Source organism: Sciurus carolinensis, chromosome 6, assembly GCF_902686445.1.
Source record: "Sciurus carolinensis chromosome 6, mSciCar1.2, whole genome shotgun sequence".
NCBI lineage: Eukaryota > Metazoa > Chordata > Mammalia > Rodentia > Sciuridae > Sciurus > Sciurus carolinensis.
In genome coordinates this window covers 116,206,977-116,230,007 of record NC_062218.1, presented here as the reverse complement: position 1 = coordinate 116,230,007, position 23,031 = coordinate 116,206,977, and the positions used below count along the sequence as shown (strand labels likewise).

General features: G+C 42.2%; 1 protein-coding gene across 3 annotated transcripts; it reads right to left on the bottom strand.

The window, feature by feature from the left end:
• Positions 1 to 998: 998 nt before the first annotated feature.
• On the bottom strand, positions 999 to 22,424 carry Ppic (peptidylprolyl isomerase C). Of its 3 annotated transcripts, none has more exons than XM_047556124.1 (6): positions 22,204 to 22,424; positions 16,807 to 16,920; positions 16,053 to 16,146; positions 13,416 to 13,600; positions 11,507 to 11,682; positions 999 to 1,137 (listed from the first exon to the last, which is right to left on the bottom strand). In XM_047556124.1, the coding sequence occupies exons 1-5, from the start codon at positions 22,318 to 22,320 to the stop codon at positions 11,554 to 11,556; spliced, it is 639 nt and encodes a 212-aa protein (XP_047412080.1). In that variant the 5' UTR covers positions 22,321 to 22,424; the 3' UTR covers positions 999 to 1,137; positions 11,507 to 11,553. The 3 variants fall into 3 exon arrangements, with proteins under 3 accessions (XP_047412080.1, XP_047412081.1, XP_047412079.1); XM_047556125.1 differs by having other exon boundaries at positions 1,013 to 1,134; XM_047556123.1 differs by lacking the exon at positions 999 to 1,137 and having other exon boundaries at positions 10,877 to 11,682; positions 22,204 to 22,423.
• Positions 22,425 to 23,031: the final 607 nt, after the last annotated feature.

Below are 23,031 nucleotides of genomic sequence, written 5' to 3'. Positions count from 1 at the left end.
CTTTTAAGCAAACAGGATTATATATAGGAAACTGAATGCCTGAAGAATCTTTTGGAAGGAGGAGAGGTGTAGATTCCTGGTGGGTGTCCAGGAATGCCTTCCAGAAAGCCCAAGCAACCTCCAGCACCAACCTGCCGGGGGGAGTTGTAACCTGTACCGTAAGCAGGAACTCAGGGAGTCAGGAAGCTGCTGGGGAGCAACTGAGATGAAAAACAGCGTTGGTGCCGCAACCCAGGGATCAGTAAGCCCATTTAGGAAGGACTTGTAATCACCGCACAGCACAGCAGCACTCAGGAGGCTGGGCGCTGGGCACCGGAAGGAAGAGTCCAGCTGCAGTTGCTTTTTATCCCCTTGCTGGCCGGCGACCACAGTCCACAAAAGCAGCATGAAGATGGTACTCACCATCTCCATATCCCACTTCATATCTCATCAAAGTACATCCTTATTCTCACTCCCAACTCCAGCAGAGTCTGGAAGTAGCTGGCAGCCTTTCGGACAACTCAGCTCAGGAAGGCATATTAAAAAGATGATTGAATATATTTCCATGGTTGAAATTTTAATGAAAAATATAAAGGATAGTTAAAAAAGAAATAATTCTCCCATTCCAGCTCTCATGTTTAAGTTCCCTCCCCCAGGCAACTACTATGCTTAAAAGTTCGAGGGATATTTCATCCACATGCAAGCAAATGTTGTAGACCTCACCCTACTTTTACAAAAATGGCAGCATGTAATATTTTCTACCTGTTTTCATCTAATATATCTTGACAGTCTTTCATGTCAGTACCTAAAGTGCTTCCCTCTTCTTTTTACAATTGCATGGATCTGCTACAGTAGACATAACCAGTACCATATTAATGGATTTGTTTTAATTTTTTATTATAAAGTCATAAACTAACTTTGTGTATATATGCATAATTATACATATACACATGGATTAATAATTTTAAACAATTATAAAGTCAAACAACAAAAATTTGATTATCGTGTATAAATTTATATTTAATAATATTTATATTTTAATAACATTTATATTTTATAATATCTCACTCTTGAGCTTCATCAGACATGGCTGTTCCATGTAACTGTGCAGACTGCACTATGTTAAGAAGGATTCTGGCATGCTCCTTGGGATGGCTGCTATGAAAAAAGCAGAAAACAGCAAATGGAGAAATTAAAGCCCTTTTACATTATTGGTGGTAACGTAAAATGGTTGCAGCCTTTATGAGATGTTATGACAATTCTTCAAAAAAATTTATTTTTGGTACTGGGAAGTGAACCCAGAGGCACTTTACCACTGAGCCACATCGCCAGCACTTTTTTATTTTTTATTTTGAGACGGAGTCTCACTAAGTTGCTTAGGGCCTCACTTAATTGCTGAGGCTGACCTGGAACTTTCGATCCTCCCACCTCAGGGATCACAGGAGTGCACCACCCTGCCTGACTTCTTCAAAATAGTGTGCTCCAGTAATTCCACTTCTGGATATATGTCCCAAAGAAGTGAAAACAGAAATTAAAACAGATATTTGTGCATCTGTGTTCACAGCAGCATTATTCACAATAACCAAAAGTTGTAAACAACTCAACTATCCTTCAATGCAAGAATGAATAGAGGAAGTAAATTCTGATTACATGCTACGTGGATGAAGCTTAAAGACATACACTAAGTGAAATAAGCCATCACAGGACAACAAATACCACAGGACTCCATTTACATGAGCTACTAGAGTAGTCAGAAAGTGGAATGGTAGTTGTGGGGCATGGAGGAAGAGAGAAATAGAGAATTCATATTTAACAGTTTTCAGTTGGAGAAGATGACAGAGTTCTAGAGATGGATGGTGGTAATGGTTATACAAGAGTGTGAATTACTTATTACCACAGTACTGTACACTTAAAATGACAAATTTGGTCAAGTATGTCTTACCTCAATAAAAAAAAAAAAAATGAAGTAGGGTTTTGATTGAGTACAGGCTGTGTGAGTAAGGGCTCAGTAATGGATTAGTGTTTTCTGCCCTGGGTGCGGGAAGAGTCTTGGCACTCACACCAGTTGTTAATCCCATGTTCCTGGCAACTTCTAAGGCTCTAAAACAGTGGTTCTAAACTAGAATTGTGCATCAGAATCACTTTGGATTCTGAATCAATCAATCTGGACTGAGGCCTGTGCTTGGGTAGTTAGAAACACTGCTCAGTTGATTCTGACACAGTTATGTTAGAAACCACCATCTGAAGCAGATGGTTTATAATCTACCTTTTAGCATCTTCTTGAGTGATTTATGCCTTTTTCTTTTTCCTCCCCTTCTCCTCTCTCTCTCTCTCTCTCGATGCAAGGTCTTACTGTGTTGTCCAGGCTGGTCACTAACTCATGGGCTCAAGGCATTCTCCCTACTCAGTCTCCTGAGTACCTGGCATTACAGGTATACCCCACTGTGTCTACCTCCTGAATGATTATTCACTTTTATAATTCCTTCAGTATCCATTACCAAAAGAACACCTCTTCCACTCTTGGGATATTACATGTGGCCACAGGAAGGGACTCTGAAAAAAAACATGAAGGCTGACAAATTTGAGGATTAGTCTCATTCAACATGCTGTACACAATGGGAAAGTTATAGCTTCATTTATTCATTCAATGAAACACATTTGAATTCCTTTACTGGATTAAGGCATTATGGTGGTCATCTAAAGAATAGAGACATAATCCTAATTTTTTGTGGAATTTTCAGCCATTAACTAGGGAATGTCTTCCTTTTTTTTTTTTTTTTTTTTTCTTCCATTTTACTGAATTGGATATAAAATTCAGTTCAATCCAATCTGTCTCTTCTGCTTGGAAGTGATCATCATCATCATGGCTTTGGTTTGGTTTTCATCCTTGATGATAATTATAGATTTTTAATTCAGCAACAGAAATCCAGGAAGGTAGCAGCCACTAACTCCAATGTCTGCAACATTTGTTTTCTGTCCATGCAGATATATAGTGACAGCCTGGATTCTGAGGAAGGTGAAGCAGTATTTTTGTGTAAAATGGAGGAGGATAGGGTAACTGTGTTAAGTCATTGGAGTGTACATTATTCACTACATTTTGTGGTCTAAGTGTGTGATTACAAATCTGACCTATGAAATGTGAACCATTTTTTTGTCTTCATGTCTAACAGCAATAATTGTTCCTAGCTATGATATTCTATGTCAGTTAGCTCCTCCTGTGTACTGAGCTTCTCCTGGAGTCAGATGTTGTTGAACTGGGGTTTTGCATATTTTATTCCATTAGGTTCTTTATGAAGTAGTTTTTAGTGTACCAATTTTATTAGAGAAGAAATCAAAGATCAGAGAGATTCATAGTAATAAAAAGGTGCTAGATTGATAGATCACTAACTTGGGTAAGATGCCTTGGGCTAAATCCTCTTCACAGATTATGCCATTGAAATCTCACACATTTTTGGTGACTTTCTCATGCTACAGTGAGAAAAACAAAGCTATAGCTTGACCAAAGCCATCAGTTAGTATAGTGATCAGGATCTGAACCTTTGAGCTACAAAGCTTGGGCTAATTCTCTCCCCAGTCAGCTTCACATCAGAACTATAAGAGGTGTCTCCATTTATGTGTGTTTTAATCAGATGTGAATATTCATATCAGAAAGAACTTTTGTATGACAATGGCTACTCATTCCACATTACATTATGAAATACCAGGTACTTCCCCATTTCCCTTGATTAAACCATGCTCTCTGCTAGCAGACTCCTCCTCCAGTCCTCTCTGCTCCCATTTTTTTTCTTACTACAGTCCATTCTTGACATGAAAGCCAGAATGATCCTTTTTAAATGCCCATCAGACCTTGTCACTCTCTTGTTCACGATCTTCCAATAGCTCCCCATCCTGCTTGGAATAGAATTTAATGTCCTGCTGCCCCCTCCAAGTTCTCCTGCATGGCTTTTGACAGTGCTGCTCTCACGGGCAACAAATGGCCTCTCAGTTCCCAGCTGTGCCAACCTTGGTTACTCCAGTATCTGTTCTTTTGTACAAATGAGGAACTGAGCTAATTTGGTGGTAATCTGCCCTGGAGTGGTGACACTTTGGGGCAGTGGTTTTGAAGTGCTGTCTCTGAACCGGTAGCATTGGATCACCAGGTCACTTGCTAGAAACACAGATCTTTGTCACCCTGCCAGAATACTGAATCAGACACAACTGAGAGTGGGGACCACAGATCTGACAAGCCCTCCAGGCAATTCTGATGTACTACAAACAATCCTAGTGCATTTCAGATTATTTTCATGTTGCTCATTTTTTAAAGTTTTAAGATCTCTTTTAAAAGAAAAAAATACATGTCAATACTTCTAAGAAGAAAAGACACAAATCAAAAAGGATGGCAGAATGGCTACTACAGAAGGCCTTAACAACAGAAGTCTATCAGAAAGTGGAGGGAGAATCAGGATGACTGGACAGAACCAACAAGGTATTTTAAATGGGGTAAAAGATAAGCGATACCATACCCTTAGAAATGGTCATCTTTTTCATGAACTTCTGTACATGGTTATCGTGACTGTTTTTCCTCATCCACAGACAATAACATGGTGTCTCTGTTTTTGCTCTAATTTTACATTTCTAGTTTTTAATTTCTAATTTAGAATCCTTGCCTTCTCTGGAACTTACAGAATAATTATTCTGTAATAATTAATATTAATAATAATATTAATAACAATATTATGTAATATTATTATAATGTAATGATTAATAATAATTAATATTCTGTAATATTAATATTCTGTAATAATTATTCTGTAATGTGATATTGGCTGGATGAACACCCAGTTTGTGATTATGAAGTATGTTAGGTGTTATGAAGGAAAATTAAGACAGTTTACTAATCTGCAGGGAAGATACTAAATTTAGATGGGCAGGTTAGGAAACTTCTCCAAGGTAAGACCCTGAAATTAAGACCTACAGGTCTTAATTGTTGGTGGAATTGACCGTGAAAGGCATGGGGGAAGGGAAAGGGTGGATGTCAGGAGGTTGTGAGCCCTGAGTCAGCAGAGGGCTTCAGTTAAGGTCCTGAAAGAAAGCTGGTGAGTGTGGAGGACAGTAAGGGGCCAGGGTGGTAAGCTGGGCAGGACCTGGGTCCCCTGGGGCCTCCACAGAAGGTGACATTGGAGAGTTTGACTTGCAGCCTGGGTACCATGGGAAGCCACTGACAGGTGTTTCACATGAGGGACATGATCTATTTTCTAATATGCATTTATTTACTAGGCATGAAAGTTTTTAAAACCTAAATGGTTAAGAAAAACCTGCAAACAGCTAACAGGCATCAGTAAACAATCTGTAATTTAGGATAATGTATATTATGTATCACATTTGATCAGATTTATTTTTTAAAGATCATCCTGGCTGTTTGTGAAGAGTGCACAGGTGCAGGGTGTGAAGCAGAGACTGAGTGGTGACCTTCCGGTGCAGGTGGCAGCAGTGGAGAGGATGCAGTGTGGATATTACAGGTGCCTTATAGGACTACTAGTTAACCTGCTGAGAGTCTCAGGGTAGAAGGTAAAGGACAGGCAGGAAGAAGTCAGTAAGTGTTCTTGGCTAGAACATTTGGGTGGATCTGGTGCCATTCATTGATGGGCACTGAGAGTGGAAGGTTGGCAGCCCTGTCTTCCGGGAGCTCCAGAGTTGCTGAATACTTTCCTAGACCTTGTTCCCTCCTCCAGCTCAGATACTCTGCCTCCGCAAATGCAGATGCTTGCAAGCAAAACTAGAGCAACACTGACCCACCAGCAGAAGGAAATGAGCTTGGATTTTTCCCATTGTGGTGACAGATTTGTGCTGAATTGTGTCCAAATGTCTTCCCAGTTCACTAGGGTCAAGAACATGCTCTGTAGCCAAGAACAAAACAAAGCACAGAGATCAAACAAAATACCTCAGTCAAAGTGCATAATGCTATCTGAATTTACAAGTGGTAAACACCTTGATTGTACATGGTTTCCTCATGGAGTCCCAGGAGGGCCACCTGGATCACCAAGAAAATGAGCATTCAAATGTAAATTGAAAGGTGGCCAGAGTGGACACCTAAGTTCACTACCTAAGAATCCAGGAGGAAGGGTTTCTTATTACTTCTTGGGTCGTATCTGACCTGCTCAGCTCATAACTGGGCCTCTACAAACTGCCACGACTGTGCTACCTTCACAATGGGGTGTCTGCCTCAGATGCCGCCACTCACAGCAACAGGGTTTGGCCTTTTACTGTTGGCCACTCCCCTCACTTTTGCCAGGCAACTTCTGGCATGCCCATCAAGCTTCAACTCAGAAAGCAAAGAGGAAGTTTATGCTTTTAGAGAAAGATAACAATCTTTGAAAAACAGTAGAAACGGTTGAATGAGTAATGCCAAAGTTTATCAACCTTTATGGTCTTGAGAGATTATAAGCACTTCACAGTAGAAATTTAGGCTTATTCTTTCTGGTCACTGATTCTAAACATACTTATTGGTTAGGTGTAAGACATGGTCTATGGGTAGATTAGGAATAAAATCTACTCCTTGCCCTATAGGAGCTTGCAGTCTGGGGGGCGGGTGGGAGATACCCAGAGAGGTATAAGACTCAGGGTAAGGAACCTTTCAGTCAGGGCTTCCTGAGGGAGCCACACACAGCCCTGTAGAGTAGCTTGCACAGGCAGGAGAGGCCACTTCCAGAGTTCCCAAGAGAGCTGTACTTTAAAGCAGATAGGTTAAATTAAGTTTTGGTTTCTCGGCTCCAGGCTGACCAATCCTTACTCCTCTGCTCACAACAGTCCATCACAGTATATCACCTGCAGTCACCAAAAGCACACCCATCTTTCAAGACCAGGTGGAAGAAAAAGATTCAAATTTTCAAACAGTTGCCTACCCCGATAACAGGGATAATATTTACCACCTAGGAGAGAAGGTGACCATAGTTATAGTGTCCAGGTTGCTCTGAGAAGGAAGTTCTTCACAATCTGTGGAAACATGACTCCTAACAAAACATTAAAAGTAGCTAATGGGAAGGGTTTGGGTATATGGAGTCCTCCAAATCCTCCAAATTTGTGATTCCCTAATAATTCTGATTTAACTAGTGCTGGGGCAAAAGTTCCATTAATGAATTGTGAAATATATTTTGTTTTGTCTCTTAATTATTTGTACATAGATTATTTTTCTGGCACAATTCTTGTGAATAGTCACTCTAATTATGCCTTTGAACCTACAGTTTTCCCACTATTTTAGCCTATCAGTAACACTAGTAAGATTTGGAGTAGGTTACATTATATCACACCTAAAACTTACTCTTGGCCAAAATCTTAAGTCCATGGGATGAATTATAGACTTAAGTAAAAGCCATTATGTACTTAATGGCACCAAAATTTTCCATTACAAATACTGTTTTACTCTTCCTTAATCTGAAAAAAAAGGGGGGAGGGGCTTGAGGGGTCTTTGAATTTCCAAATCTTTTAAGATCAAAGATTTCTTCAGCTGTCTGAATTATAAGAATATTGAAAAACAAAAACCAAATCCTTTTCCTGCTATAAAATCCTTGCCATGTTTTCATCTTTTTGTAACTTAAAACGGCTGAACTGAGAAATGAGGTTGCTGAATTTTGTTCAAAATCTAAAAATTCATCAGAAATGAAGTAATTGATCATTCCAAAAGGGTCAACTAATATGACTCATGAATAAATTTGTTAGATTCTTAGCTGATGATCCAGAAAATTGCTAAACAGCACTTGTAAGAGAACAAAATAGGTATGGCTAAGGATGCCAAAATATTTTAAATTGTTTATTAGAATGATTCAAGACTAACTTGTTACAATCTGGGCTTGGTGATGGTGTCCACTGTAATTTTTCCTCTGATTACACACCCACCCCCAGCTACATATGTGACCTTTCCAGTAACATGACCAGCAAAATAGTTTATTTCTAAAGTTTTTGCCCCAACATTAGACTATAAAAATCAACAGTTCCTACTTGCATGATCATCAGTTTGCTGATATTTTACCTTCTCTTAGTGGCGGTTGTGGGTGTCATTAGGTCATGGTCATCTGGCGTAAGGTACAACATGAACATTTGCCACCTGTGCACTTGTGGTCTCAGAATTTCAGCACTTGCAAAATGAACTGCTTGTTGTTTTGTCACTGGAGAGATGTCACTTATGCTCATACTAATCAAAACCTAGACAACAAATGTGGTGTACAGGGCATGTCCTTATGCCTGAGGGGTCACAGTGACTTATATGCTTTCTGACATTGGAGATTTCGCATGTGTAAGAGGTCATTTGTTTTCAATTCCTCCTATGCTACCTTTATTTTAAATAAAATGTTTTACTTTTCTTTTCATTCTTAAAATGAAATGTACCCTAGAGCAAAACCGGAAGACTGAAAAAAGTATAAAGTAAAAGTTGGGCACGGTGGTTGACGCCTATAATCCTAGAGACTTGGGAAGTTGAGGGGGAGGATCACAAATTCCAGGCCAGCCTGGGCAAATTAGCAAGACCTGGTCTCAAAATAAAAATTAAAAAGAACTGGGATGTAGCTCAGTGATGGAACACCCTGCATTCAATCCCCAGTGCCACGGGGAAAAAAAAAAGTATAAAGTAAAAAATAAAGAGTAAAAAGATCCTACTGTTTGTGTTTACTTTATGTGAATTTACATTTTGTTGTATTTACCTTGTGAGAATGTATTATTTCTACTTTTCCTTTAAAACAACCATTTCGTATACATTCTGTAAAGTCAGTCTTCATGCATAGTATTCCATTGTGAGATGTATTCTTTATAACCATGTTGAGATTCAAGTTGCTTCCATAAATTCTACACTTCACATCCTTATATATAAAACTTTTTCAATATTGCTGTATTAGACAAAGACTTTAGGTTGCAAGTCAAAGGAAATCAATTTGCCCTGGCTTAAGCAAAAAAGGAGATGAATTGGCTTGTATAGTGAAAAGCTAGGGGTGGATCAGCCTCAGACACAGCTAGACATGGAGGCTAAATGATGTCTTCAGGAATCCATCTTTTTGTCTTCTGGACCAGCTTCCTTCTTTGATGATTTCACTCTTATTTCTGCACCTTTACATCCTTTTGAGAAGCATAGCTGCTCTTATATAATAATTCCAGCAGAAATCCCATGATTGAGGCTCATTATCCCAACTGAGGTCAAACACCCAGGCCTCAGCTGGTCACAGGGACCAGGGAGTGGGAATGTTCTGCTCCCTCTCCCACCAACCTGATTCTGCACAAGTGACCTCTTTACTGTTTCTTGGACCCACCCTGGCTGACCTTCACCAAGGGCCACTGCTCTGTCCCCTCTGTCTCCACGCTTCTCACAGAGTTCCCTGGCTTGCTTCTCCTTCAACCCTTAGTCCCCACTCAGAGGCCTGCCCACCCACCCTTCACTCTCCCGTCGCCTTTTTCTTCTCAGACTCATTATTACCCAGTGTTGTAATATACACATGTGAAGTGTTTGTGTGCTTCTCGGGAAGCACAAGAGCTGACGCTGTGACTGTCCTGAGCTTAAGAAGTATTTATCAAGTGAGTTAATGGAGAACTTTGCCAGGCCATGTGTGCACCTATCTGTAGGTCAGTCTATCCTCAGGATAAGAAATAGTTGAGGGAATTGGTGTGATTCCCCAAAGGAAAAAATAATTGGGCAGCCATCGCTAGAACAAGGAGTCAGAATACTAAAACAATGGTGTCCATTACAGCTCAGATCACTTTCTAAGGCAAATCCCAGGAGTGGGAACACAAAGGATATGAATGTTTGGGTTTTCTGATAAGTTGCTTCCACTAGAGCCCCCTATAAAAATTCTCCTTGTAACAGACAAAATAATGCAGATCACATCACGTCCCTTCCCAATTAGAAACTGACAGCTCCCGTTGTACCTTGCCCTGGTGTTCTGGCCCCAGCTGGCCAGGCTCAGCACTTATTCCGACATTGGCCTCACCCTCCCTTCACATGCCAGGCCTCAATAAGCCAGCTTTCTTTCTTTTCTGCCTTGGAATCCACTCATTCTCACCTCAGAACTCTTGCATTTTTCTGATGCTTGTGCCTGGAAGGTCCTTCTCTGAGATCTGGCTTGGCCACCTCCCACTCTTCCTTCGGGCCTGAGCACAGACGTGGTCCCTCAAGAGGCCCTCCTTGGCTTCTCCAACCTTTTCCCCACCCAACCTCTCCACAAACACCCTGTGTGTTTTCTTCATAGCTTTCACTGCCCTTTTTAATTTTTGTTTACCCTCCATCTTTCCCACTAGAGTGTCAGCTCCATGAAGCCCTTTTCTCCTGTCTATTTTGGGTGTCTCCAAGACTCAAACTGGAACCTGGTATATTAAAGACCTTCAATAATATTTGTTGGGAAAAAAAATCAAATTAATCTCTGAGTGTTGTAGTGATTTATATTCCTCGGTAGCAGCAAGAATGCCCATTTTCATCTCTTGTTGAGGCAATTTTCCTAGAATATAGCTTGAGAGATGGATTCCTTTAGCTTCCTGCTGCATGTGTGCTGGAGGAGAGGTGCTAGCACAGTTTTCTTCCATCTGAACAGAGCCTGGCACTTGGTGCAGCCAGGAAGTCACAAGCCCAGGAGGATTGTACTTTCCCATCTAGTTTAAATACAGCCCTAATCTTAACTCCCACTATGTAGGTGATCAAAAGATTGCTTTTAATTACAACTGGACTCAGGGGAATTTACTACATAAAAATTAGTGAATAATCAGTTTATGTATTTGGATGTGGATGGGCATAATTTCTGTACTTCTCATCCTAAATTATCCAGTTTCTTTAGTATTCTGATTTATAGAACTCTCTCTAATGTGTTCGTTGTTACTATTAGAGTGCATGTGGTTTTGTACATTTATTGTTTCGAAGAACTTTAAAAAGAAATCTTTCAAAAAGAGCTAATGCATATAAAAAGTATTTTATATAGAGAACACAAAAGCACCTTTTATCAGGCAAATATCCCTAAGACATATATCCGATTATACTAATCAAGTTTCCCTTTATCTGAAAAGAATTATTTGAATACAGAAAAATAAACTTCATATCTTCATCTTTTTCAAATATATCTTCAGTTCCACCTAACATAGAGATAACAATGAATTTAACAAAAACAAACAAACAAATGACTGTTTTCTTAAAAATAAATAGCCAATACAAAGTTTTCTAATTTAAAAACAGCACCATGGAAGGAAGAGGATGTATCTTTTCAGTTCAAAGTTCCTGAATAGGTGATTTACCCCAGGTTCATTCAAATTAAACTTGGAGTGCATTGATTGTTAAATCTTCCCTGTGCTCTGGAATGGGAATTAAAAGAAAGTAAAAAGCAAAGCAAAACAGAAACTGAAGAATTAGAGGCAGATGGGCAGACAGATGCGTGCACACACATACTGTACACTCACATAGATGCGTGCACACACATACTGTACACACACAGATGCGTGCACACACATACTGTACACACACATAGATGCGTGCACACACATACTGTACACACACATAGATGCGTGCACACACATACTGTACTCTCACACACACACAACCCTGCCAGCTGTGCTGCTTGTTTTCTTCCAGTTGTGTCACCAGTCTGCAACCTCAACCACGAAGGGCGTTTTCACATCTATCTTGCCACTGTTGACGATGGTGCAGTTGGTGAGAGGACGGTCATGCTCATCGGTTGCCTGGAGCTCAATGGAGTGCACCACGCTCTGGAGAGAGAATCAGACAGGCAGCTCTGGCGTCTGTAATCAGTGTAATCCAAAGCCCCAGCGGGAAAGTAAGCTGTATCACTACAAAAACCATGCACACTAAGTGTGAAGAACTCAGAAGGTTCAGAAAATTATTTTACGTATATGTATATATCTCTCACAGAATAAAATTCACCCACTACTTTGTTTGTCAGAGAACATATTGGTCTATTTCCTTACTTCTTTCTTAATAAGCATTTTATATTCTCCAATAAAAAGATACTTTTTGCAGATACCTAGCTCTAATAAAAAGTATTTGTATTTACCTGCTACAATCCAATATAGAGGTTAACGTGGAGTTTGAATCAGTTTCAGCTCTACCCTATACTAGGTTTAGGCATAATAAAATGGGCTAGGAAGCAGTTTTAAAAGTGGATCTACTTCTGAGTTTGGCCCCTTTTAAAGGTAACCAAAGTGATTAATCTTGAGTCTGATACTAATATAACCCATTCAGTCCCACAGTGGTGTAAAGACCCTTTTCTCTGCCCTAGAAGGCCTCAAAAGCACATGTACTACATGTACTATTTATGTTTCCCATTGAAGGTGGGAAGATGGCACAGACCTCCCCCCCAAAAAAAAAATAAAGCAGGCTTTTGACGGGTTTTCCAAACACAGTGAATATTCATCTCAATTCCTGCACTTCAGTTTCGTAGAATAAGCAGGTAGAAGGGAAAACCTACAGTGATGAAACTGGTTCATTTGTTTGGATGAGGGAGGCAAAGCGATTCACATGAAAATAAACATAATGGAACATGGAAGAGGGCATGGGAGTCAAGGGTGTCCAGGGCGGGGTTGGGCAGACTTCACTATGGCCAGTTTACAAGTTGAGAAAGGTACTGTGGGCAGCTGCTGAGGAGACATGGTGAGCGAGAAAGAGCATGAGAATTTTAAGAAGCAGGCTAAGGGGTATGAATTGGGTCCTTTGCTGTTCTTTGAGAATAACAACATAGATTTGAATTCTCTTAATGACTTTGTTGCTGTACTGTGTGTCTGTGAGTGTGACTTGCTGTCTGGACTGAACCACACGGGTTCAGGGCTTTTAAATATTTTAACTGTAAGAAACACTTAACATAGAATTTACCATCTTATTCATTTTTTAAGTGCATAGTTCAGTACTGTTTAAGTTTATTCACACTGTTATGCAACTCGTCTCCAGAACTTTATTAATCTTGTAAAAGTGAAACTCCATTCCAATTAAATACCTTTCTCTAAGCTCCTGGCAACCACCATTCCACTTCCTGTCTCTATAGATTTGACTTCTTTAGGTGCCTCATATAAGTAGATTCACAGAGTAATTGTCTTTTTGTGACAAGCTTATTTCACCTAGGACAAGGTCCTCAAGTTTTATCCATGAGATGGCATGCATCAGAATGTCTTTGTAATACTGAATAATATTCCCTTTTATGTACATATGGGGCCCTGGTTTTATTTGTCATATTATAATGGGCTTTTCATTTATAGCCAGAAGCAAAATAAATTAAGTACTTAGCTTCTCCATGTCAAGTCTTCAGCTTCTATTCTAATGTCCCTAACAATTAAAATGTCATGCCATATATAATTTATTCACCTTTGAAGAGGCCAGTCAGCATATAATAATGGATCTCTAACAACACATTTAAGATCAAAATGAGTCACTGAAGGTACTCTCACAAATATAAAACTTTGAAATAGGAAAAAGTAATATATCAAGTTACCATCCCATCGAGGACTTTTCCAAAAACCACATGTTTGCCATCCAGCCAGGTGGGCTTGGTCAAGGTGATAAAGAACTGGGAGCCATTGGTGTTAGGCCCAGCATTGGCCATGCTGACCCACCCAATGCCATAGTGCTTCAGCCTAAAGTTCTCATCAGGAAATGTCTCACCATAAATGCTAAAACCTGAGTTGAGACAAAAGAAAAGGGAGGAGAATGAACAGATGTCAACAAAAAGTAAATTCTTCAAAGGAAACAAAAGGCTTTAGTGTAATCAGTTTATAGAGCCCTACAGGAGGTGAGAATGGGGAATAGATGGTCAAAACTATGGAGAAGTGAAGGAGAGGATAAAATTAACTCTTTAAGGAAGCAGGACCCCAGGACTGAAACAAACAAGCAAAAATGCCTTTGATATGGCACAGAATGGCAAGTTCCCTCTAGCCTCAAACCAAGGCCAAATCTGACCCATACAAGTCAATGACTTCACTCCAAAGGAGAAGGAACAGAAGGGCGGGGTGGTATCCCACAACCAAATGGAAAGGTGGGTGAGCCATCCTGGCTCTATCTCTGTCCTGTGTTGAGGGTGACTTGTTCCAGGTCACTCCTACCTTGGCACCCAACCAGTGTGCACCCAGCACTGAGTGTACCTACCCCCTCAGCTTATTCCCACACTGGGTTGGTATTCTCAGTCCCTTTCCACACTGGGAAACAGAGGCATAAAACTTGAAAACAGCAGAGCAGAATTAGAACATCTGACTTTCTGACTCTAAAGCTGGTTCTTTTTTCTTGCCTCAGCACCAAGGTAGTAACAGCTAGTATGGTAGCCATTAAGCACAATGCTTTCAGGACACATGAGGGTGACAACAATTGGGGCCACCTGAAGGACCAGCAGGAGGCATGTGATCTGGAGTTATAGCAAAGCAGCAGGTACAGTAGAAGCCCTTTCTCACAACAACAATGTGGACCATAACAACACCTTGGGGGTCTCTGTGCCCTCCCATTACTGCACTACTTTATCCAGTGGTTACAACCTCAAAATCCTGGCTTAGTTAAAAGGACCAGAAGTGGATATCAAATTTAAGCAATTTGTAGCTGGTTGAGCAGGGACATGTGGGTGACCTAGCTGGAGATCTCTGACCAGAGGGGTCTAGGCTAAATTTAAATGGTTCAAAATTTCCTCTGTCTGAATCTCAGAGAATTTTAACCCCAGACCCACACGCACTGGGGAGAGAAAGTACAGAGGGAATAAAAACAGGAAAAAAAAGCAAAGTAAAGCACAGACACTCTTTCTGCTGGACCATATGTTGGGATGGTGGATGCTGGTACCAAGGGGGCAGGTACTAGAGCTGCAGGGTTTTCCACTGAGATCTGGCACCTCAGTAGCTAGGGTTGCTTCCACAAGCATTCTCAGCAAACCCTGTAACCTGGAGGAAACTGAACAAGCTTCTCTGCTCCATTCTACATCCTCAGATCCTACAGCAGTTTTGCAAGAACTAAAAGTAATCTTCACAAAGTGCCTGGCAAATCAAAGCATTTAATGGCAACTATTTTGTTATAAAGAAATAATCCATTGCAATAAACAAAATAGAAATAATGACTGAAAGTGGCCCTTCTTTAAAAAGTTAGCAACTAATATCCACCCTGACCAGTATTTGCTGAGCTTTAAATCTTAAATTTTGTGTAGTTACACATGTAATAGATGTTGGGGGCGGGATGCAAAAACTTCTTCCTACATTTCTTTTTTTTTTTTTTTTTTTTTGTGGGCTGGGAACTGAACTCAGGGCACTCAACCACTGAGCCACATCCTCAGCCCTATATTGTATTTTATTTAAGAGACAGGGTCTCACTGAGTTAGTGCCTGTCTTTTGCTGAGGCTAGTTTTGAGTACTCGATCCTCCTGCCTCAGTCTCTGGAGCCACTGGGATTACAGGTGTGCACCACGGCACCCAGCCTATCCCTACATTTCAGAAGGAAAATAGTCCATGGAGCAGAGTAGCTGTGATCCTCAATGAGAAACAATAAGCTTAAGGAGATCTGAAACTCAACAATGTTAAGTATTTGTCCTTTATTTTAGTTCAGCTGTGTTCATAAGAATCTGGTTATAATTTTGATGACTCAGCTATGACTTTTTTTATTATTAAAAAGCTGACAATAAAGGAAACACTTTTGAAAGACGTGGCAAAAGTCATCATGATCCTGCCACCTAAACTTCAGTCCTGTCCTTCTAGCAAGATGCCTCAGCCTCTACCCCCACCACTCTGTGGCTAGCTGCCATCCCAGGGCACAACAGCTTTATATTTTACCATTTCCTTCCTATGGCACACACTGCTTTATATTGCTATGTACTAGCATTTTCAATAACTGCAAGATATTCTGCCAAATGAATATATCTGTACTGTGCAAAGACAATAAACACCAAAACAATCCCGTTTAGAATTAGGAAGATTCACTCATACATACCCACTAAGATTCTGGTAAATGAGGTCCCCAAAAACTCTCTTTTCCTGAAAGAACTTGAGCTGTCTTTACAGTTCTGTTTCTTAAGTGGGAGATTTGGCTATCTTGGGTTCACATACTGCCTAACTCTTAGGTTTCATCCTGGGAAGTGGGAAAGGAGAAAGGCATAAGATGACATTACCACCAGTGCCGTCTCCCGCAGTGAAGTCTCCCCCTTGAATCATGAAATCCTTGATGACGCGATGAAAGATGCTTCCTTTATAGCCATATCCTTTCTAAAGAGAGTATTTCAAATGAATACACAAGTAGAAAAAAAAATCCATACTGAAAGATGAACCTTAAACCCAGTGTTTATTTGCAAATGATAAAGTGAGAAAATTAAAACATCCATAAAACTTGACTAGGTCCCAGGAATGATTTTTCTTTTTTTTCTTTCTTACTGGAGATTGAACCTAGGGGTGTTCTACCACTGAGCGACATTCCCAACCCTTTGAAAAAAAAATTTTTTTTTTAAATTTTGAGACAGATTTTGTGAAGTAGCCCAGGCTGGCCTGCAACCAGGTGATCCTCCCAAGTAGCCAGGAATACAGGTGTGTACCACCACACCCAGTAAGAGCAATGATTTACTGAGAGAAACTTATCACTGTCTCACCAAAACAACAAATACATGAACTATGGAAACAGTATTGATGTGAATAAGTAAAAAGGAGTCACATGCATTTTCATGTTTTCTCTCAATTTCTAGAAGCCTACAGGTACTGAGTGCCTGAATAAAAAAGATTTTATAGGAAAATAAAGCCAAATATGATTAAATGTCATAGATTCATCTGACATTAATTTAATACTTATTCTCCTGGAAGGCAGTTTATATTTTACTTAAAACAAAAAAAATCCACTTTTTGTGCACAGTTGTAGGAAATAAAATAGAGACTGACCTCTCCTGTTGCCAGAGTGACAAAATTTTCCACCGTCCTGGGTACAACTTTTCCAAAGAGGCCAATCACAATTCTGCCCACATCTTTGTCTCCAATCCTTACATCAAAGAAGACCTGTGTATAATGGAAACAGAATAGAAGGTTATAGCATGGAAAAGACAGAAATACAAGTGAAATCAAAATGAAAATCTGAGGAAAGCTTTCCCAACAGTATTTTATAAAGGAGTCATGAAGAGGCTGTCAGTGAAAGGTGCTCTAAAAATTCCTGTGCGGATATGGTTCACTTGCAATATTCATTCAACAAACATTTAAAGAACACCCCCTATGGGCCAGGCACTGTACCAGGTACTGATGTCAAAGTCAATTCTACAAATACTGCAAGAATCAGCCAAATCAAATCTTCAAGAATTCTACTGCCTACTCATGCCCCAGACAAACACTGCTGCTACCTCCTGTTCCTCAGCTTTGGGATGAAGATTAGAGTGGAACATGTTGTTCTTTTAAAAGAGTGCTCTCTAATCTTGGCAGGGGAAAAAATGATGAGAGAAAGAGGCTAGCCATCCAGATTTATTTTTTTGTCACTTCAAATACTGCCAAACTCCCAATGAGTTCCCAGTAGATGTCTGTTATCAAGGGGCCCGCAAAAGATGATTAAAACATACAGCAGTCCTTCAAAAGGCCTGCCACTCAAGTCCAAGCACAGCAAGCACCAGGTCCCTGCCTCATCCAAAAGACAGCAAGCACTACACTCCAGGCCTGACAAAGTCATTTACCCCATAAACTCAGACACTGGATTCAGTTGTCATGGCTCCCAAAGTCACCCAAGTAGGATTTGTTCTTTCTCTGTCACAGCTTCAAACAAAACACATCCAGAATTGCAGGTGAAGTCTTAAAAGTTCTTTTAGACTTTTTTTTTTTTTAATTGGTCTGAAACAAAATTATACACAGTTTGCTTCCCAAATCACTGAGAGAGAGGCTTGAAAAGGCCAAGGAGTCAAAGGGCAGTCTATTAGCTAGTTGAGATTATATGAGCCAATTTATGGTTTGAATGGTTAAAAAAAGACATTCAAGAGATGGCTTTAAAAAATATAAGAAGGGTTGTCAAAGAAAAAAGATGTCTTGCAGTTTAGAAAAATCACTAAGTAAAGACTGTCAAGCTTTATTTTAAGACAAGGGCTTCTGCCAATACATCAGCACGTCTGTCATGGGGTGATGTGATATTTAGTGCTCCATGTGGCATTTTACAATCTTTACATGACTGAAGCAGCAAAAGTTTTATTATTATTTATATAGAAAAGCTTACAGAAAGACCCTGCCCTCAAGGTGAGGCAACACGGAAGGGTCTCCTCTGCAGTCAGTGGGCGGGGGAAGCCTGGTCAGTGCAGGGCTGGTGGCAGAGAGAAGCAGTTTCTCCCAAGAATTTCCAAGCTGAGGAGTAATTGCAATGTGGACAATAATGAAGCAGTCCCATGAAGAGAATCAGGGATGTAATCTTAAAGAAATATCCTCAAAGACACCTGAAAGGCCTTCCAGACTTGCAAAATAAAGGAGAAATTACTCCTCTGAATATTTAGAAAAGCAAAAAATAAATAAAATCTGGGAGAGCAGTCTGAGAATATGGAGAAAAAGTGACTGTCCCAGCATAATGCTTCAATAACAATCCTATTTTTACATACGGTCTCGCTCACTATTGATGATTCTTCCCCCAAATTACAGGGTCCTTCAACGTCATGAAGGAGTACAAGAAACTGTAGCAGTTTTCCCAACTCGAACAGAAGTAAGTGTCGAATCTCATTTAGTTGACAAGTATTTGTTAAAGATCTATGTGAAAGGCAGTGTGAAGTTACAAGGTGTACGAGAGAACCCCGGTCCTAAAGTAGTTTAAAAGAACAAGATAAGTACAAGGCAGCATGTGACAGATGCCCCAGGAATGCTGTATACCGAGGCCTAGAGGGATGTTAAGGGCTGGGAGAGGACATCCTGGGAAGCAGGCCCAGCAGAGGGGAGGGTGGGCTCACTGATATTTGCTGGAACCAAAGCACCAAAGCAGGAAATGTGTTTGGTTTGCAGAAAAGTAATGCAGCCCTGTGACCACAGCTGACGGGGAGGGGGACAAGGGCCCTGGGAAAGAGTTGCCCAGTAGTTCCAGAAGACAGAGAAAAGATACTAGACTCAGAGGTTCAAGTTTTGTAAGACAACAGAATGGAAAGAATTGGGCCTAGCTGGGCACAGTGGTCCATGCCTGTAATCCCAGCAGCTTGGGAGGCTGAAACAGGAGGATTGTGAGTTCAAAGCCAGCCTCAGCAACTTAGCAAGGCCCTAAAGCAACTCAGTGAGACCCTGTCTCTAATAAAATACAAAAAAGGACTGGGGATAAGACTCAGTGGTTAAGTGCCCCTGAATTTGATCCCTTGTACTAAAAAAAAAAAAAGAAAAAGAAAATAAGTATGGGACCCAAATAAGGCATTGGAAATAGTGCTCAAATGGAGGAGAAAGAGATCCTGGAAGCACTGGGGTGGTACCTGAGAGAATGGAAGGATGGGGGACACTTTAAATAAAGGGGAGAAATGGAGGTGGGAGGAAAAAGGAAAAGGGAAGGAAACACAGTAGTGGTGTCTCTGTGTGCTTTATCTACATTCTCTTATATGAAGAATCCTCCCTACAACCTGGGAAGCGAGGACCATTATCACTAATTTACAAATGAGGAAAGTGGGGGTGAGGGAGGTTAAGTGATTTAACCAAGGTTGAGTGTTAGAGCCAGAATTTCAACCCAAGCTACCTCTAGTTGAGCTGTGACTTATCACTAGTCCAGCTCTTAGAGGCAAGGCAAGGGAACCCTAAATGGGTACAAAGTGTTTTTAGCTCCCCTGATCCCAGTATAATGTCAGCACAAGCAAACAGTCAAGAAATGTTCAATGCCAAGTGAAATGAAACAGGGGTGCACACCCCAAGACAGGAGATGAGGTGGCTGCCAGACAAGCTCATCTCTAATTTTACTGAGTGCCCTTGGGAACAAGGCCCAGTGCTGGACAGGGTAAGTTACAAAGTTTTTACCCTCTTGGAGTCTAAAGTTGAATAGAAGAAAAAACATACACATAAAAGCTATGATCTAATAGGAAACTGGCTTTTATAAGACAAATCAGATAAAGTCCTGGGAAGGATTGGTGGTTACCTGTGGGGATCAGGGTGGGGTTTCTGAAAAGTTGGACATTATGCTGCACTCTGTGGGTGGGCAACTCAGTCACTTTTTCCCCTCAAGGCCATCCTTGAAAGTCATTTGAAAATTTGGGGACACCGGAGCCTGGAGGAGGTAATGAAGCAGAGAAGAGGGACAAACACAGGCTGATCCAAACCCCTAACCCTAACCCTAACCCTAACCCAAGATTTCCACCCTAATCCAAGCCACTATCTGGACTCTAGTGTGGAGTCCTGAGTGACTCCCAGTTTACTTACTCTCCACTGACTGACCACAGGGATTTCTTAAAAGCAAACATGAAATGTCATTCCCAAGTATAAAACCCTTAAGTAATTCTACACTTAGAATAAGACCTCAAATTGTAAGAATAATTACCTCAATGCCCACACTCCTACTTACGGCTGTTAAGAGACTGAAATGATCTTGCTGATATGCACCCTCCCCCACCTCATGTCAGGTCACTCTGCTCTCAACCCTGCCCCAAAGCCACACAGTACTCTGAACACACTCTGAACATCCTCTGAACACACTGATGGCTGTCTTGTCTGGAGACCTTCGCACCTGTCCTTTGCCACCTAAGCCTATCCCAAGCTGGTTTTTCTCATCCATCAGATATTTTTTTTCTTTTTTTCCCCTTTTCTATTGGTGCATTATAGTTACACATAGTGGTAGTGTTTGTTGCTACATATTCGTACATGCACACAATGTAACAATATTTTTTGGCTAATATCATTCCCCAGTACTTCCCTTTCCCCTCCTCTCCTGTCTTCCCCTGGTCCCTTTCCTCTACTGATCTCCCTTCCAATTTCATGAGATCCCCACCTTCTTTTCCTTTTTTCTCTTAGTTTCCACATATGAAAGAAAACATGACCCTTGACCTCCATCAGGTGTTGTCAAATGTCACCCAATCTATATTAGGTTCACTTCCTTCGACATTTCATAGTTGTATAAGTTTTATGTTTATGGTTTTGGACAACCAAAAGACAGAAATAGTACCTGCAGGCTGAAAGAACCCCTTTCAGCTGTGGGGCCCGCCACAAATCAGTTCCCGAGGCTAGATATGCATACAAGATCGTGGGGCTGCGAATAGAATCGGTGCTTCTCAGAGCAACTATGCCAGAAAACATGGCCTGGGCTTTCAGTTCTCTTCCCCTCCATCGGATGTTGGGTTGAACCTTCCTCTCCCACACCCGTGGTCCTCCCTGTTCCTTGGATGGGGTTTGCCTTGGAGGATTTAAGGATTCTACTAGTTCAAAGGTATCATTTTCACTGGCTACCCCCGACTGCTTGTTAAGACCACTTTAATCTGCCCATACCGCCCTCCAGATTCCAAGACACGACTGCCAGTGGGTCTTCTGTAAGTGGTGATCACGGGCACCGCAATATTCCCTCCCTGTCTCCCTGCACCTTCCCATTATCTTCTAACTTGGGTGATACAGGCTGAAAATAAAACTACAGCGGCGTTAAGTATTCTAAGTATCAAACTGTGAGGACGCGATTCCAGGCAGATTCCCCAAACGCCCCAACAGAGCTGAAAAGGTCGGCCCAACACTACAGGTGCCACTTTTGCCGTGCCTAACATCATCTTAAACCCGGCGCCAGTCGAAGTTTAAAAGTGCACCTCTCCCTCCCTGGGGAGGATGACAGTGGCTAAGTGGAGGGACCGGGAGGGGAACAGGGGAGGAGGGAAAAGAGGGAGAGGAGGAGGGCGCTCGTTTTAGCAAGGCATCCAACGCCAGCCTGGAGTTGGGCTCTTCCAGACCCAGTGACGCGCGTGGCGAGCGGCCGGGCTGCGGGCTCTGGGCTGGGAGCGCGTCTCTTCCGCCCGCCCCCTCCCCCCGCATTCTTCCTGCTTTGTTCCAAAGTCCAGGCCACGCCGAAGGAAGTACCGGGGCTGTCTCCTTCTAGCAGAGCTAGCTTCCGACTCCGGAAGCCTCCCAACGCCAGCGCTGGTAACGGCAGACCATCGACCCCGGAGATTGAGTACAAACAGTGGGCGACAAGAGCAGACTGGCCTGGTCCCAGAGTCCCGTGTATCCCCGAGGAGGGCCGCTCCTCCCACGCGAGCAGGCCCCTACCACCAGTGCCCCCGCGCCCTGGAAGCCCCCTCCTCGCCGGCCGGGACACAAGAGTCCCAGTACCGAAAGCATCACCATCCCCTGGCCCACAGGAGGGGAAGTGGCTGCCCGCCGCTCGGTCACCTTGGCCGTCACCGAAGGGCCTCGCTTGCGGTTGCCCGAGGACCCCGAAGAAGACACGAGCGCGCCGAGCCCCAGGCAAAGCACAAGCGGTAGCAGCAGCCGGGGACCCGGGCCCATGGCGAGCGTGGAAGTGGCAGTGATGGCACAGGCGACCTCAGGCTCCAGGACAGTTGGCGGGACTCCCGATTGGCTGCGCCTGCGCGCTCCCGGTTGGATCGGGGGTTGAGGGGGAGGTTGCAGTCTGGGCAGGGCGGGGACCTGGGGCGCGCTCCTCCCAAGTTCATTGCCGCGACCAGAATTTGGGACTCGGAAGAACGCGCGCGGGGTGCGTAGCCCCTGGGGAGGCGCGGGTCCTCAGCATTCCGCGCTGCAAGCTCCGCCAGGGGAACCTACGAGCTGCAGGTTTGGCGCCCGGCCATCTCCGCGAACTTAACCAAGTCGCGTGTTGAACCCAGGCGGAAAGTCGAGGACGCTCAGTTCTTTGGGTCTTCTTCGCAACTTGAGCGTGGTGGCGCAGGAAACTGCGCGCTGATCCTCGTGGGCGATGCAGCCTCCGAGTTCTGTGTTCTCAGAATCGTTCAGCCCTAGACTCCTCTCAACACTGGGGGTTTCTGGAAGAGTCGAGCTCTGTTTCACATGAATAGCTTCTTATTGAAATGATCACGTTTGGAGAAAATTGGAAATTGCTGGATTCACAAGTCCCTTTACCCTGGAAAAACGTCCAACTAGGTTGAAGTATTTTATTGGGGGGATGATTCTGTGATCTTATCTACACTGTTTACAGAGCAGGCCTAGAAGCAGGGCCAAGTAAAATTCTTTACTGTGAAA